The sequence below is a fragment of the Pelodiscus sinensis genome, chromosome 5 (assembly GCF_052426305.1).
Source record: "Pelodiscus sinensis isolate ZL-2025 chromosome 5, ASM5242630v1, whole genome shotgun sequence".
In the NCBI taxonomy this organism is placed as follows: domain Eukaryota; kingdom Metazoa; phylum Chordata; order Testudines; family Trionychidae; genus Pelodiscus; species Pelodiscus sinensis.
The window spans coordinates 59,242,066-59,260,513 of record NC_143056.1 but is presented as its reverse complement, the minus strand read 5'-3'; the positions used below and the strand labels follow the sequence as shown (position 1 = coordinate 59,260,513).

At 41.7% G+C, this 18,448-nt stretch overlaps 1 protein-coding gene across 22 annotated transcripts in view; it reads right to left on the bottom strand.

The window, feature by feature from the left end:
• RYR3 (ryanodine receptor 3) overlaps nucleotides 1-18,448 on the bottom strand; it is a 522,680-nt gene that overhangs the window by 238,758 nt on the left and 265,474 nt on the right. For all 22 annotated transcript variants that reach the window (XM_025189447.3, XM_075927047.2, XM_075927048.2 and 19 more), the window contains 7 exons: nucleotides 16,946-17,130; nucleotides 16,137-16,173; nucleotides 15,499-15,659; nucleotides 14,637-14,802; nucleotides 5,818-5,904; nucleotides 3,812-4,038; nucleotides 469-1,270 (listed from right to left, as the gene is read on the bottom strand). In XM_025189447.3, coding sequence (XP_025045232.1) covers nucleotides 469-1,270; nucleotides 3,812-4,038; nucleotides 5,818-5,904; nucleotides 14,637-14,802; nucleotides 15,499-15,659; nucleotides 16,137-16,173; nucleotides 16,946-17,130 — 1,665 coding nt within the window. The remainder of the gene's footprint in view (nucleotides 1-468; nucleotides 1,271-3,811; nucleotides 4,039-5,817; nucleotides 5,905-14,636; nucleotides 14,803-15,498; nucleotides 15,660-16,136; nucleotides 16,174-16,945; nucleotides 17,131-18,448) is intronic.

The following is an 18,448-nucleotide window of genomic DNA, read 5'->3' as shown; positions in this document are numbered from 1 at the left end:
AGAATCTAAACCATAAACTCTAAAATAAATGAAAAACAGTTGACACCGCACACTAATTCAAAAGCTTCTTCTATTTTGCAGACAACAAAAATGAGAATAATAAAATTATTTATTTTTTCACTAACTCTAATTTTTAAATAAAGTTGTTAAATATATACATGTATTTTATTATTGTAATCTGTAACATTACTTGGCATACTATCACAATGCTTTCTATATGTTTCTTTTACCCTAGAATGTGCCTGTGAAGTACTTGCTTATGAGCATTAAACCCATTTTGCATAGAAAGAATCACACACCATATAGATTAAGTGGTTTACTCAAGGTCACACAGCAAGTCAATAATGGAGCCAGGACTAGAATCTGGGAATCCTGAATCCCAGACGAGTGAGTGCACATAACAGACAATATACTCCATCCTTGTCACATCAATGTCATACTATGTACATTTACTTTTAAAATGGTCACCTGGAGTTTAACAGATTCAGGTAATCTTGTCTGCAGTAAGCCTTTTATTGGAGGTTTAGTTTCCTTTAATGCCTCTTCTCCAGCTTCCACAGCTTTTTCTTCAATCTGTGTAACTTCCTCCTTCTCTGTTTTCTCTTCTGTTTCTTCCTTGTGCTCTCCAAACACATTAGGATCGATGAGGAGTAAAATCTGTTTCACATCATCATCATCAAAAACCCCCATTATAAGCAAAGTTCCTATTAGTTTAAGAACAGGAACAAACTGGAATTCAACTTTCCCTCCTACAGGATCTCGGATATGAACACCACTACCATGTACTGCCTCTGTGAGCATGCTTATAGCCTTGATTTTGAGTATCTCAAGTGGTATCTCTGGACTGGGCTTTTGATGTTCTTCACTGGCTGCAATGAAACAAGGAGTAGAGAAATAAAAACCTGGTTTCAAACAAGTGCTAAGCCCAACTCCTGGTAAACCATGTATCTTTGATTCATCAGGATATAATTTAATTTTCCTAGTTTCATCTGTAATTGGAATGATAAATTCATTGTTCATCATGAGCTTGGCTTCCTTGGCATGTTCCAAATGAATACTGATGAGTAGATCATAGAATCCAGAACGTAAGAGTCCAGGTAAATACTGATTATCTATTGTGTAAAATAACTGAGACAGATCCACATGGCTACAAAGTGCATAAGCAACTCTATTATTACCCAGTGCACAAACTGAGCTATAGAGTTTTAAAGTGTGGTAGTGGAATTGCATCAAATCTTCTTGTTCACATAGCTCCAAGATATCAACACACCTATTATACAATACAAAGAAACATGTTAGTGAACATAATAAATTATCTTTATTGTATTAAATACATCCATAAACAAATTGGGGGAATATAGGGATAATGGCACAGCGAGTTAAAGGATAAGATTCTGATCAGTTTTGCTTTAGACCACACATATTCACTTTAGTACCTAATAATCACTATAAGTGAGTCTATCCTGCAGAGTTTGACTTGAAGTAAATAATGCAAATTGATCTACGTCAATTGCATAGCTGAAGTCAAAATAGCTTATTTCGAAATAGGGAGTGTACATACTACAATTATTTTGAAACAGAGCACTCTTTCTCCTACTTCCCTTACTCCTCGTACAATGAGGGTTACAAGAGTTGGAGTAAGAAGTCCTCCAACTTCGCAGTATTTTGACACTATTTCAAAATAACTGCCTGCTGTGTAGACACGCACTAAGTTACTTTAAAACAGCGTTAGTTATTTCCAAATACTGTTTGGCTGTTTCTACACTGGCACCTTTTTCCGGAACTGCTTAAAACGGAATACTATTCCGTTTTCAGTTTTTCCAGAAAAGAAGCATCTACATTGGCAGGCTGCTTTTCCGGAAAAGCCCTTTTTCCGGAAAAGCGTCTGTGGCCAATGTAGACGTGCTTTTCCGGAAAAGAGCCCCGAGCATCATTTTCGTGATCGGGGCTTTTTTCTGGAAAAGACTACTGGGTTGTCTACACTGGCCCTTTTCCGGAACAGTGTTCCGGAATAAGGACTTATGCCCGAGCGGGAGCAGAATAGTTTTTCCGGAATAGCGTCTGATTTTGTACAGTAGATCGTTGTTGCTTTTCTGGAAAAGCAAGCGGCCAGTGTAGACAGCTTGCAGCTTATTCTGGAAAAGCGGCTTCTTTTCCAGAATAAGTGGCCCAGTGTAGACACAGCCTTGCAGTGTAGACGTACCCTATGTCCACATAACCAAAGAAGCAGGTGACAATGTAATGGTTGTGATAACAATCAGAAGTCCCTAGTAAAGAGAAGACATATACCGTAAAATCTCGAGTATAATGCGTACTTTTTTTCCCGTTTTTTTAGGGTCAAAGCCGGGATGCGCATTATACATAGGAGATTTTCTGTTAAAGTTTTTAAACTCACCCTCCCCTCTGTACAGAAACTTTCCAGCTGCAGTGCAGCACCTCGCCAGGCTCCCAGACAAGGCGAGGAGCCGGCGGCGCCGCCAGATTGCAGCACCCTGGCTCGCTGCCTGCCCGGTCTCGGCATGGCACGTGGACAGTGGGCCCCCGTAGCAGGCGCGAACTCAGCTGGGCAGGGGATTCCTGCAGCAGGCACGAGCTCAGCGTGGCGCAAGCTCATCTGGGCAGGGGGCCCCCGCGGCAGGTGCAAGCTCAGCCAGGCTCCCGGACAAGGTGAGGAGTGCCCTAGCTCACTGCCTGCCTGGTCTCGGTGCAGACAGCTGGGGGGAGAGAGGGAGAGGCAAGGGGCCCCACAGCAGGCGCGAACTCAGCACAGTGCGCGGGCAGCTTGGTGGGGGGCAGGGAACAGGTTTCAAACTCCGCCACCGGCTCCCCAGTGCTGCGTGTGCATTTCCTGGGTGAGCCTGCAGGTGGGAGTTGCCCCTTTCTTCCTATATATACACACCATAAAATCGCGAGTATAATGCGGGTGCACATTATATATAGGAGTTCACTTTTTTCCAGGTTCTGACGTTGAAAAGGTAGGTGCGCGTTATACATAGGTGCGCATTATACTCGCGATTTTACGGCACTGAAATAAAAGGGATACAGCAGGAAAGTTATCTAGCATAAGGAGCACCAGAGTATTTTAACCCACTTCAGTACGATCATAAAATGGAGCCTTTCTGAAGAGTACCTGAAGTAGTATTTTTTTGATAAAGTACATTATGTTTAGCTCTTTTTCATAAGATAACTTTCACTAAAATTTACCTATCACAAGCAGAATTATTAAATCAATCTCCAAATAAATATGGTTAAAAAATTACAATTTTGCCCAGAGTTTCTTCCACATCTTTTCAGTATAACTTTTAAAATATTATTTAAATAAAAAATATGTAGTTTAATTTGTAGCATAATAACTACAAAACAAAGGAAGATTACAGGGAATTAGAGGATTATATTAAATACTTTTAAAACTACATAAAGAAGCACAATTACAGCATCTGCATGTGATAGATGCTTGTATTTTGAACTGAGAGAAGATTCACTCCAAAGTATTTTAAAAGGCCTATCTTATCTTTTAATGAAGCAAAATCAGTTATTCTCTGAACATCTGTAACAGATTTTTATCCTACCTACCATGAAGTGGTCAAATGGAATCAAAATGATTTGACTTGCAAAATCTATTTGAATCCCATATTACTGGATGTGAGTTATAATAAGTATGAGAATTTTTTTAATGACTGTCAAAGTAATTCAGACAACAACTGATTGTACTTCAAGGCATAGAAGATAACCCTCAGAAAGGGGGATCTAAATCAGCTGCTCCTACATATTTCCTTCACAAGAAAATTGTTGTGGTTCTCTCCAAATATACCTATTCTCCTCTGGAATATGAAGTGCCATCATTTGCAGTGGCTCCAGACACTGCACTACCCAACCATGACGTTCACTGATACGTTCTGTCTCCACCTTCAGGAAGTTATTAGGCATTCTGCTCCATAGCACAGGTGTAATTGTTTGCACATCTAGACGTGGGGGGCACTGAGGAATGGGATTTTTCTCTTCACTTTTAAAGATTGCTGCTGATAAAGGCATGGTGTTCTGCAATAAATACATCAGAACATTAAAAAAGAAAACAGTCTGAATTGTTTACCAAAGTTTTATGACACAAATATTACTATGTAATGGCTTAAACTACACTGAAACACACACTCAAATATATGACTTCTGCATAAGAATAATGGCTGCCTTATAGGGGGTGGGTTGCGATATAAGAATACCCATAAGAAATTTAAGTGTGGGGTGGAGTGTAGGGGGCCCAGGGCAGAAGGTTAGTTGCAGAGGGTTCACAAGTTAGGGCAGAGGGCTGGGGACATCGCAGATGTAGGAGTCAGGGTTTGGGAGTTTGAGGGGCTTAGGGCAGGGGATTGAGGTGGGGGGTGAGGGGGTGCAGGAAGCACTGCAGGGGCTAGGGATGGGAAGTAGAGTGTGTGGGAGGGCCCTGGGACTGGTACCTTACCTGGCCAAGGCCAGGCCACTGCATCTGGGCAGCAGTGGCTGGATGAGGGACCGGGTCAGGATCATGACAGCCAAATCATGGCTTCCCTTACTACCCCCTACCACAGTGGGGTGCGGAGGGGCACCATCAGTTCTTCCTGTGGCCAAATGGGGGCTGGGCTGCTATGGCTGGGACAGGCTTCTGTGGCCAGATGGGAGCTGGGCCCCAACTGGGGCCTTATTGGCTGGGCTGCTGTGGCTGTATGAAACTCAATGTGGGCCGCCACGATAGGAGCTGGGATGGGCTGCCACAGCACAAAACTAAACTAGGTTGCCATGGCTTGGCGGCTGCGGCAGTTGCTCGGCTGCCAAAGCCGAGCCACAGGGCCTGCCCCAGGACATGGCAGCTGGGGACAGACAGCAGCAGTCAGATGAGGCAGCTTCTGCCACCAGCCCCTCTCACAAACCTGTCACCTACAACATTTCTCCGCCGGCACCTTTCAATGGGCAAAGTGCCTAAGCTGGCTCTTACCGGAGCACAGTCGTTTCTTACTGGAGCAGCATGCTAGGCTGCAGAGCCTTACTTTCACCTCTGAAAAATGTTTTGTTTTGCTCAATATCCTGTCGTAACAGTAGTGTTGTCCAGAACATAAGGAAGAGTGTACAGAATGGGGCTATTAGAAAGTGATGCATGCATCTTCCCCTCATGACTTCTGGAAGTTAGAAGGTTAGGGCTGCATCCCGACTCATCTTGATGGATCTATCTTCCATGAAGTTACCTAGTTCTTTTTTGAACCCAGTAATATTTGTGGCCATCACATTGTTCTATAGCCGTGGTCCCCAATACGGTGCACGCGGGCGCCATGGCCCCGTGCGTGCGGCGCTTGCGGGGGGAAGCGCCGGCCCTGGGCACGTGGCGCTTGCGGGGGGGAGCGCCGGCCCCGGGCGCGCGGCGCTTGCCTGTGGGGGGGGGCGCCGGCCCCGGGCGCATGGCTGTGGGCAGGCCCCGCCCCCGGGCACGCGGCTGGGGGGGGCCGCCCCCGGGCGCGCAAGTGTCCCCGCCCCCTGGCGCCCGGCGGGCGAACGGCCACGCCCCCTGGCGCCCGACAACCTGAAAAGGTTGGGGACCACTGTTCTATAGCAATCCACATTCTTTACTATAATGTCTACCAAATTGTTCAATACTGAAATTAGGCTCACCAGCCTGTTTTCAGATTATTATAATTTCATTGTTACAATCTGTCCTTGTATAAACAGCAAATTTACACATTTTGTAAAAGTAATTATATTTTAACAACACAAGGATCTCACTAGTTGGTTTTTCTGTGAGAATTAGCAGGTTTAAAATAGCAACATTTATTGATAGAAAACAATTACAAATACCTTTAATTTACCAAGTTGGAAAAGAACCAAATTTGTGCTTGTAGGTTGTATAAAAACTGCTGGAAATAGTTTTGTGGTTGGTTCAACCTGAAAAAATAGATTTATCACAATTAAAAATGCATCAAGTGTCAATTTTTGCCAATATATTCAATGTCATATACATTGTCCTGCAACTTCTACATGTTTATTAAATAATTGTTCATGGGGCATTAGATTGACAAACTACAGTGTGCCTTATATTGGTCTGTACAATGTACCCTAATCCTTCAATCACTTATGCACATACTTAATGTTAAGTATGGCTATGTCTAAACTACATTCCTCTTTTGAAAGAGGAATGTAAATGAACCCAATCGAAAATGCAAATAAAATGTGGATTTACAAATCTCGTGCTTCATTTGCATAATTGCGTGAGAATGCTTTTTCGAAAAAAGGTTTTTTTGAAAAAGAAACCACAGTCTAGATGGGGTTCTTTTGAAAAAAAAAAAACCATATAAAAAAAAACCCAACAAAAAAACCCACCTTTTTCAAAGAACCCGTACACATTTTTTCAGGGGTACTGGTTCTTTCAAAAGAACCAGGTTTTTTTCCAAAAAGATCCCATCTAGACTGTGGTTTCTTTTTAGAAAAACCCTTTTTCGAAAAAGCGCTCTCATGCAATTATGCAAACGAAGTGCAAGATTTGTAAATCTGCACTTCATTTGCATTTTCGATTGGGCTCATTTACATTCCTATTTTGGAAGAGGAATGTAGTTTAGATGTGACCTATGCAAGTGGCCACATCTAAGTCAAAGAGACCATTCATGAATTTAAAGGTAAGCCTGTAGGTAAATGCTTTCAGGATCAGTACTATAAAGTCATATGTAATGAGTCAGTTATTCTATGGAAACCTCTTCTGCTTGAGTTATTGAGATATGATTCATTTGCAGATTTTTAACTTTTATTGTCCAAGTACTTTCACAGAAAATGTATTACACCACTGTAGAAGTGTCATGTTCTCATGTTAGTACACCAGTTTTTCCTCAAGCACATTAAACAAAAATCAGAAAACCACTCAGTATGTTCAGAAGTGTTGTCTGGGAAACAGAAGACTTGAAAAAAAGAGAAAATTCTTTTTATTATATTCTGTTTTAAGTTTAGTACAAAGGCTCTGAGTTTTAATGGCTTCCATGTAATAGAAGCATCATTCTGAAAGTTGCCATATCAGGAATAGTAATAATCAAATGTTATCACATTATCCTGGGAGAACTTTGCAACATTAAAAAAACTCCTAAATGAACTATCCCAGCATCTAAAAAACAAGGAATTCTGTAAAACTCAAAAGAGATAATTGTTCTTATGAGAACAATACATTCAATGACTTTATTCAGCAGCTGTTACATTAATCTAAAACTGAACATAATGTCAGAGATCACACTGCAGTAGTTTTCAAAGAAAGCAGCACACAACATTTAATTTATTTAGAACTTTAAGAGTTCAGGATAATTTTAGTTAACACATACATTGTTATCTACCCAAGGTTTTTGTTGTTGTTGCTGTAATAGTCATTTTTAAAATAGCTTGCTAAAAATGCTTGAGATCTAGTGCAACAGAGGCTTTCATGCACAAGGCTTTTTGGCTCTGCCAACCATTTTCAGAAACTAACAATACTAGAAGCAATTATTGACATGGTGCTGAAAATAGCTGCGACAGGTAGAAAATCTTCTTAACATTATGGCTACAGCTACACTGCCATTTTTTTCAGAAGATATTCAAATTATACTCGTATTTGCATATTTCCTTCCGATTCTTTTTGTGGAAGAGGTTTTTCCAATATTTGACCCTGCGTAGATGGGGCCAAATGTCAGAAAAAAACCCTCTTTCACAAGATCCTGTAAACCTTGATTTACAAGGAATAAGGGGTCTTGCGAAAGAGGAAGTTTTTCTAACTTTTGGCCCCGTCTGCACGGAGACAAATGTTAGAAAAACTTCTTCCATAAAAAGAATCAGAAGAAGATATGCAAATGAAGGCACGATTTGCATATCTTCTTCCGAAAAAAATGGCAGTGTAGCCGTAGCCTATGAAATACAATCTTGGTAAACCAGGTGGAGCCACCTAATGATAGGAACATTGGGTTTTTTTTGGCAATGGTGTAATAAATTAATGATGGTGGTTCATGCCCCATGAAGCATTTTCAGACAGAGGGATTGGACTTGGAGCCAAGTGTCAACTTTTGGGAACTGCTTGGTAGGGTGCTGGGGAAAAGGAGCAAATGGGCCATCTCTGCTCCAGGTGATTGCCAGTGCAGTGTGTGCTGTTGCTGCTACTGCAGCAGCAACCAGGCCTTATAACCGTGGTCTACAACCTTTTTAAGCATGAGATCATTTTTTGAATATAAGTGCAATCCAAGGTCTACCTCAAATATAAATACCCTGGCCCCGCCTCCTTCCCACCCCTTCTCAAAAGCCCCGCCCCTGCTCACTCTATTCTCCCTCTCTTGCCCGTCCTCACTCACTTTTATCAGGTTGGGGCTGAGGGTTGGAGTTCAGGCTCTGGTCTTGGATTAAGGGACCTGGAGTGTGAGAGGGGCTCTGAGCTGATCTTGGGGAAGGCAGTTGGGATGTAGGAGGGGGTTCTAGGTGCAGCCTCTGGGACAGCGTTTGGATGCAGGAGTGCTCAGGTCTAGGATAAGGGCTTGGGTGCAGAAAGGGGGTCATGACTGGGATAAGAGTTTGGGATGTGGGCTCCAGCTGGGCACTACTGGTGGCTCCTTATTGGTGGTGCAGTGGGGCTAAGGCAGGCTCACCCCTGCCCTGGCCCACTCCCTAAAGCAGCCAGCAAACTCCCTCCCAAGTCCTGTTGTGCCCCCTCTCTGCTCTGTGGAGAAAGGATACAAATTGGGAGAGGGGGCACCCTGACATCAGCACCCCTCCTCACCCTCCTCTGCCCTGCATGCCTGAAATTAATAATGCGATTTCAATGCCCTATAACTCATCCAAATTTGAAAAGAAAAAAACAACCACCTGGGATAAGAAAATGGAAGGTTTTTTCCCCTGTCAAATTTCAAAGGTCTGCTGTAAATACTGTGGCTACGTCCAGACTGGCATGATTTTCCGCAAATGCTTTTAACGGAAAAGTTTTTCCGTTAAAAGCATTTGCGGAAAAGAGCATCTAGATTGGCATGGACGCTTTTCCGAAAAAGCACTTTTTGCGGAAAAGCGTCCGTGCCAATCTAGATGCGGTTTTGTGCAAGAAAGCCCCGATCGCCATTTTCGCGATTGGGGCTTTTTTGCGCAAAACAATACCGCGTTGTCTACACTGGCCCTCTTGCGCAAAAGCATTTGCGCAGGAGGGCTTTTGTCCGAACGGAAGCAGCATAGTATTTCCGCAAGAACACTGACAATCTTACATGAGATCGTCAGTGTTCTTGCGGAAATTCAAGCGGCCAGTGTAGACAGCTGGCAAGTTTTTCCACAAAAACAGCTGCTTTTGTGGAAAAACTTGCCAGTCTAGACACAGCCTGTAGGTGTAAGAAGTTCATGAATTGTTGGCATGAATTGTTGATAAGGAAATATTAGGTGTCATACATATAGGGGTCAGTACCAGTTCTCTGATAAAAAAAAGTCGTGTTCATAGAACATTTTTGTTATGTAGGCTACATCCACTAGAGAGCAACATTGTTACAAGTAAGATCCAGTAAGCGTTAGTATTATGGACAAATACAATTTTCTCATTCTTATATAAAAACCATACAATTTTATGTGGATATTTTCTAAGTGAAACATCTTTAATGTATCCTCTTATATCTCTTTAAATGCTGATATTGTTTCATATGGATACATCTGGGTCGATTTGGGTGTGCAAAATCTCACTAATGTGCCCTTTATCAGTGGTCGCCAACTGGCTGATCACATTCCTGGGAGCTGTGCGGGGCGGCACTTGCAGGGGTGGCCAGTGCATAGAGACATGCCGTCCCCACTCTTCTGAGGGGCTGTAGAGATATGCCAGCAGCCAACCACTTCTGGGAGTAGCGTGGGGCTAAGGCAGACAGGCAGGTTGCCTGAGCAGCTCACTGCACTGCTGGTGATCAGGCCTGCCACTAGGCAAGAGGAAATGGGGACAACTGCCCCAGGGCCTGGCAATTGTAAGAGGGCTGTAGCTCCCAGCCACTTCTGCAGCAATGGTGGTAGCCAGAGCCCCAGGTCCTTTAAATCATCACTGGAGTGCAACACAGTGCACTCCAGGTGGCTCTGAAGGCTGGTGGGGTGGCATGGCACGCTCCAGGCATCGCTGAAGGCAGGGTGCCCCTGGCCCTGCCCCTGCATCAAGCCCTCACCCACTTTTCCCAGGGACCCAGCATGGCTGTTGGCTCCTCCACTGGTGGTAAGTGCCTCTGGACCAGAGCCTGCACCTCACACCCCTTCCTACACCAAAACTCCCTCCCAGATTCTGCTCCTCACACCCTCTTGTACACCCCAACACTCTGCTTTTGCCTGAATCCCCTTCCTCCACCCAGTTTCCCTCTCAGAGCTTTCACCCCTCGCTTCCGTACCCATCCCCTGTCCTAGGCCCAACCAATGCACACCTCACAGCTGAGATTGTTATCCTTCCGTGTGACAGTCTATGAAGGATTTTGGACCCATAAACCACAAAGGCACTAATAAAAAGTAAAACTCATGAAATGTCCAGTGGATTTGGTGAAGTTTGACCACTGACCCCTGCATTCCAATCCCCTGCCCAGGCTGAGCCCTAAATCTTCTCCCACACTTGGAATCCCTTGGCCCCAGCTCAGAGCCTACACCCACTCTTGCACCCAACTCCCTGCCCCAGCACAATGAAAGTAAGTGTGGGAAAGGGAGAGCAAGTGATATTGCTTATGTACATTTTATAGAATTTGCTATAATGAAAAACAATGTGGAACTATTGTCCTGGAGACGACCAAAAATATCATGTTACAATTCCCAACAGGCAGGAAGAACCTCGGTTGAGTGCCTGTTCCCTTGGCTGATCACAAAGCATCCACCTTCATTTATTCAGTTTGCCTATTAGCTATTTTGCTGCTGGCAGGTTTTACAACTTATGAAAACCTATAATCCAAGCTAACACTCCAAATAACAAAAGGGAGTAATGATATATCCACAAAATAGAAAAACGATTAGAGATGATGCTTCAGTCAAGCCATACTCCTCAGCTTATAGTGCTAACCATTCTTTTAGTGCCTAAAGAAAGCCTCTTACTGAATTTGTGCCCAATAGTTTAGATTGAATTTTGTTATCCATTTTTACCGTTTAATTTAGTTCAATGCTTTTTAAATGATTTGGAGGGGAGCCAGAATCATGACTGACAAATTGGCGACACTGGAAAAAGCAGTCCTCTAAATTATACAGAGAGCAGCTAAGCACAATAAGTAACAACACTGCAAGCTTCCAAATGAGCCTACTCCTCTAGGAGTAGAGAAAAAAATGATTACTCACCTTTCATAACTCTTGTTCTTTAAGATGTATTGCTCATATCTATTCCAATTAGGTGTGTGCACAGCTGTTGGAAAGTTTTGCCCATTGGGGCAGCTTTGGAGCCCCCTGGAGTGGTGCTCTATACATGAACCTGCCAACTTGGCTGCCCACCAGTTCCTTTTTGCCAGCTAATCTGACAGAGGGGAAGGAAAGTGGATATGGAATAGATATAAGCAATACATACAGAAGAACAACAGTTATGAACAATGAATAATCATTTTTTCTTCTTTGAGTGCTTGTTCACATACTTTGATTCACAAGCCTTACCCAGGAGGAGGGATCAGAGTAAATGAATTGCTGACTGAAGCACTGCTGTGCCAAACACCCCATACTGTCTGGATTGATGCATGATAGCGTACGGTGTTATGACAGTATGGACAGAAGATCAAATTGCAGCTCTGCAAATCTCCCGGAGAGGAACATGAGCCAGGAAAACATCTGAGACAGCATGTGCCTGCATGGACTGTGCTGTGAGAGGTGGCAGGGGAACCTTGGCTAAGTCAAAGTACATTCAAAACTGATTCAGGAGGAGATATATTTTGATGATACTGGTATCCTCTCACGCTCTGCCACTGCCACAAAGAGTTGTGATGACTTGTGGAATCACAGAATACTAGAACTGGAAGGAACCTTGAGAGACTATCAAGTTCAGTCCCCTGCCCTCACAGCAGGACCAAACACTGTCTAAGATCATCCCTGATACATGTCTATTTCACCTGCTCTTAAATATATCCAGTCTTGATATCCACAGTCTCCCTAGGCAATTCCAGTGTTTCACCACCCTGACAGTTAGGAAGTTTTCCCTAATGTCCAACCTAAACCTCCCTTGCTGCATCTTGTCCTATTATCAGAGGCCAAAGAGAACAATTTTTCTCCCTCCTCCATGTAACACCCTTTTAGATATTTGAAAACAGCTATCATGTCCCCTCTCCGTCTTCTCTTTTCTAAACTAACCAAGCCCAATTCTTTCAGTCTTCCCTCATTGGTCATGTTTTCTAGACCTTTACAGTTTGGAATAGTCAGTGTAAAAGAGGAGGGCCCTTCTGATATCAAAGGAGTACAGCTTTTGTTCCCGTGAGCTCTTGTGGGGCTTAAGATAAAAAACTGTCAAGAATATATCCTGGCAGGTATGAAAGCTACAGACCACTTTCTGAAGGATGTCTGAGTAAGATCTAAGCTGAATCTTCTCAAAAACAGTGCAAAAAGATTCACTCATTAGTGTGCAAAGTTCAGACACTTGCTGGGCCAAAGCGATGGCTACCAGAAGAATCACTGTCCATGAGAGGTACAGGATGGAACATGTGGCCAAGGGTTCAAAAGGAAGTCCCATAAGCGGGGAGAGGACAATGTCAAGGTACCATGCCAGGACAGGGCATTTGTCTGGTGGATGGAGTCTGTCCATGTCCTTGAGGAAGCACCCAACCAGTGGATGGGTGAAAACAGAGTGACCTGACTCTCCTGGATGGAATGTTGAAATGGCTGCAGGTGTATCTCCAGCAACAAGTTGCCAGGCCTTCCTGTTTAAGGAACACAAGGTATTAAAGGTGTCTGAAGGATGGAAATGGATATGAGCCCCAAACTGTGTTGGGAGCAACAGCACAAGAAAAATGCTTTCCATTAGGTGGACAAGAAGTCTAGTGGTGGGTTTGTGGTTATCTGAGCACTATGGCTCTGCCAGGTTTAACACATAGCTTCCATGCCATCTGATGGAGGGAATGAAGGTCCAGGTGGTGGAGGTGACCATGTCCAGGGTGATGAGGTCCAGGAGAAGTAGTTTAACCAGCAGTTGAACTGACAGCTATAGCAGAGTAGGGTACCAGTGTTGAAGAGCCCAGGCCAGAGCTATCAGGATGATATTCACTCTGTCTCTGCACATTTTTAGGAGCACCTTGTGAAATAATGGGAATGGCAGTAACGCAGACAGCAGACTGTCTTGCCATGGGATCAGGAAGGTATCTGCTAGCAACCCTGAACTGTGTTTCTGGAAAGAGCAAAACTGAGGGCACTTCCTGTTGTCTTGGTTTCAAAGAGGTCTATCTGGAGAAATCCCCCACCTCCAGAAAATAGTGTGGATGAGATCCAGTCGAATCAACCCTTCCTGGGCAATGAAGCACCAGCTGAGAATATCTACCAGCTAATTATGGACCCTTGAAAGGTATGAGGCCTCTAGGTGGATAGAAGAGGCTATGCGTAGTTCCCATCACAGAGCGATCTCTGACAGAAGCAGCAATGAGGCTCCACCTTGCTTGTTGATACAGTATATGGAGGTCATGTTGTCCATTGTGACCACCATGCACCATCCCCAAAGGCAAGGCAGTCCATTTCATCTGGGCTTCCTAGCCCATATAGCATGCATCAGTGATGAGAGCAAGCAAGGGCTGCAGAACTTAGAAAGAGATTCCGACCCTCACAGCTACCACCAGAGTGTCTGGATGACATGGCGAGAGAGTGTCACCATCACGTTAATGCCAAACAATGGATCCTAGCAAATGGGATGATGTAAATGTAAGCAACCATGTGCCCCAGGGTCTTGAGGCACTCTAACCATGGTACTAGGGAAATTGGTGGGACCCTGCAACAGCCAGGTCATCATATCCAAGCCTAGGTGGCATCTAGAACTGCCCCATGAACTCAGCCCTTTGTATAGGCATAAAGGTGGGATGATTTGCTAAGATTGAGCAGGTGACCCAGCTCTGTGAGTGTATACCTGGTGAGGTCCATATGAGCCCATCTGCTGATGAGACAAGCCCCTTAGAAGCCAATCATCCAGATTAGGGTAAACATCAATGCCATGGTGATGGAGGAAAGTGACCATCTCCCAATATTCCCCTCCTCCCAATATTCAAGAGTTTTGGGAGACATACAAAGCCTGCACCAACATCCAAAAGTAGGATAGGCTCTCTATTCAAATATTTAGGCAAAAATCAGATATTCAGATTCAAACTTTAGAGTATGCGGAATCTGGATTTGATTTCTGAAGCTACAACCTAACTTTGCTCTAAATCTTTCCAGCTCCCTCCCTTGGTATGTTACATATCAAATAAAATTTAATTAAATAAAAATTATCAAAGAAAATATTGGTGTATAGGAGAGATGGAAGTTCCAATCAATACTTTATAACATTAGTATCAGTACTATTTCATGTTTTTAATGAGTACTACTGGAAATAGGAGAAATGTGGCATTACATGAGCAGGTTTTTTATTTTATCAACACACATTTTGAAAGATAATTATGTCAGAAATACGTACTATTGTCACAGCACAGTTTGACATTTTTATTAAAGCAGTCATCTTGCAAGCTAATTTTCTGAAAATCTGCTAATACCTGATAACAAGTGCCAAGGTCTTTTCCATTGGCTGTGAATGATAACATTCCAGTCCCCAAGTCAACAATGCAGCCAATCTCTAAATCAACATTACTGCGACTTGATCTCTGGGAATTAGCAAATGTGTCTCCACCCCAAACCATGTAGCAGTTACTGCGCTTCACACTGAAAGAAAAATGAAAACTAATAATTAGCTGGGGCATGACTGATTAAATACACAAGTAAAGATTTATATTACGTAAATTTAATTTTTCACAAATAACAAGGAATTCTGAGGCAAAAGTCAGGCTTTTTACTGTTTTGTTGTCCTAATAATGACAGAACATCTTGAAATGTGAAAGAACTGTGTTTTACTGATCACTGTTTGTACTGACCATTTGTCAAACGAACACAACCTTACTCTTCAAAGCCATCTCTCATTTGTCCTGGTGTCTTTACTCACACTTACACCAATGAACCAATATTTGCTTGGGCACAGTTCAGATTAGATTGCAAAAGTATGAATGAATTTGTTACTTTTCTGAGAAACACTCAGCTATGACATGCCTGATTTGGAAAGCATGAGTTCACCTGTAAGAGATTAGTTAGGTATAATAAAAGGAGGAGAGGTGGGCACATTGTCAGTTGAAACAGAATTCCCCCTATTTGATAAACTGCACTACCTAATATTTGTTAATTAACAAATATGATTTATTGACTAGTTCCACCTAATAACTTAGAATTTAAATGATCATTAGAACATAGTCCACTATTACTTTTGTTTCATTCATCTTTGTCAATAGTAAAGTTAAATTCCATTTGAATAAATAAATAAGTAGTTTTTAAAAAAAGTTCTTTAATAATTGATGTTAAGCACCCTACCTTTCATGAACCCTTCCTCTTTCATCACCTAACGTAACAGTCACCGTGCTATTTTTGTTTAGATCAAAATTTTCACTGTAATAGTGGTAGTCAGGTGTTACCCAGCCGACCCAGACAGAGGATGGGTCTTGACCAGCAAATATTCGCACAGAATAATAGTACTGAAAAGATAAAAAGTAGTGTAAAATTGAATTGAAGATTATGAAGACAAAAATAAGATACATTATTAAATACATAAAGAGACCATCACATGTACGTGGAGATTTAAAAACAAAAAACAAAACAGCATAACTACTGGGCATATTGTTTAGGGGTTTTAAAAACATGTTTCAGTAAAGCTTCTAAAATAAGGCCTGAAATGTAGTAAAATGGTCTGCCCCAATATAAACATACTACAGTTAATAAAGTAGTAGCAGAACTATAAAAAACACAAGATAAAATCCACAATAAAAATAGAGTTTAGATATAAATTTAGAAGCATAAACATAGGCATAAAATTTTAAAATTTAGGCCAAAGTGCATACACACAAATAAAATCATTGTAAAGTATTTCCCCGGAATTTTCAAGAAACCCTTTTTAAATGAGCATGTTACCATGCAGCAAATACAAATAAGTAATGATATGCGTGTTTACTTACTGTTGTAGTGTGAAGAGCAGTTTCGTGGCCCTGTTTTCTGAAGAAAAAAGCATTATTGTAATTATATGGTAGTTTGAAGTATTAATACTGGGGTTTGTTGAGTACTTGAAATAAATTTCTCATATGGATTAGTTACTATTTGTTGAACATAGACTATGGCACTTCCATGCCCTGAGTCAATGGAATGCAGTGAACCCTTTCAGAGAGGATCCAAGAAGAAAGGTGATGCACACATGATCATTCCCATTGACATGAGGAAGAACTATAGAAAGAGATATTTAGAACAGCCAACCAAAAACAGATGGTCTTTTTTCCTTACCTAAATATATCTATTACTAGATTTGCACAGAACTATGAAGAGGAATAGAAACATGAAAGCAGGGTGGGGATTAGACAATATGTATTCAAGATGAGAGGGTAAGGAAATGATTCTGGCCTAACTCTCAGAGATGCTGAATCCTTGCAAATCCTGTTGATCTCACTGGGATTTCTGAGTTTTCAGCATGTCTCAAAGTCAAGCCAATGAATAACTAGAGCCCTGTTGCTTTATTTCTTCTGGTAGATTCAATTCTTGTTTGAATATCTAGTTCTCTAGTTTTGTTGGAAGGTAATCTAAACCCTCACATTTAAAATACGGTACTTTGTTAATAAAAAAAGAATGTCGCTAACATAAATCCTATGAAACTACAGTATCCGAGAGGAAAATTAACAGGAAGTACTGTATGTAAAAAAGAGAATAATGGTGAACTGCTTTTTTAAAAAAAATTTGATTAGCAATCTGCCACAAGATCATTAAACATAAATCTAACCTTTTTTGGAAAGTATCAGCAGATGCACTTTCTACACCAGTGCCATAGTTAAAGGTTGAATGGAACTCAATGGGCATGCTCAAACGACAATATATCATGTCTGCATTGCTGTTCTGGGTGCCAAATGTCTTGTGGGTCACTTTTAGGCAAGGTGGGCTGTCAATGGTTCCATCGATTCTTGTTATCTAAAAATCATAAAAATAATTTCAAATTCATTTCAAAAACTGAGAAACACATCATAGAAATTTTGTATTAATTGATGCTGACTTCAACTGACTACGAATTAACCTCTTATGAACAAGTAGCTATTTAAACAGTTTCACCCTCACATAGCAACATCAAGTCAAACATTCAGTAGAGAAAAATCCAAAAACAAATATTATTTGTATTGTAAATCTCTTATACTCATAATTCAAGAGATATTTTAGAGTCACACTTTAATATTAATAGCGCATGCCAATGACTTCTATCTTGATTTATGGCCAAGGTGACTCAATATGCCTTCAAGATAAGAAGGCAGGTAAAAAGGGTAAAAAATGGAAAAGAGAAAATACAAATTTGCATACAAAATGATTAAAATAGTCCATGACATGCTCTGAGTATCTAAATGATTGTACTGCATCCATATGAATGAACATCCACCTGACATGACAGCACTATCATGTGAGATGGACAAGGAGATCTTCTGGAATTAGCCAAACTGGACTTGGTTAACACAACCCTAGGATGCACAAGGTGAAATATTTCCAATAGTTATAGACTTATTACCACACAAGACATTGGTAAAATCTTCTCTGGATTACCATGGGGAATTCTGATCTCCCATGTTTAAAAAAGATGAGTTCATATTGGAAGAGGTACAGAGAAGGGTTATCAAAGGACTGGAAAAGTGCTAGGGTTATCAGAGGACTGGAGAACCTACCTTATGATAAGAGATCTAAGGAGCTTGGTTTGTTTAAACTAACAAAACAAAGGATGACAGAAGATATAATTTCCTTCTATAAATTAACCAGAAGGATAAACATGGGGAGGAGGGGCATAATTTAACTTAAGGGCCAATGTTAGCATAAGAATAAATGGACATAAATTAGCTATCAAGTTAAGGCTTGAAATTAGATGACAGTTTCTAATGATCAGAGATCATAGTTCTGGAACAATCTTCCAAGGGAAGTAGTGGAGGCAAAAATCCTAACTTGTTTTGGTATGATGAAATGGCATACAATAGCATTTGGTCCATCTGTGACTGCTATTAGTAAATATCTTCTATGGCCAGAGATGAGACACTAAGGGTACGTATGCACTAGCCCCCTAGTTCGAACTAGGGAGGCTAAAGAGGGTGACCAAAATTGCTAATGAAGCACAGGATTTTAATATCCCACGCTTGATTAGCATATTCCCGGCCGGTCGCCATTTTGGAAACTGACTAGCCCGAAGTAACTGCCCGCGTCTACACGTGGCAGAGAAGCGAGATTCTGAAATAAACCCCTTAGTTCAAATTAATTG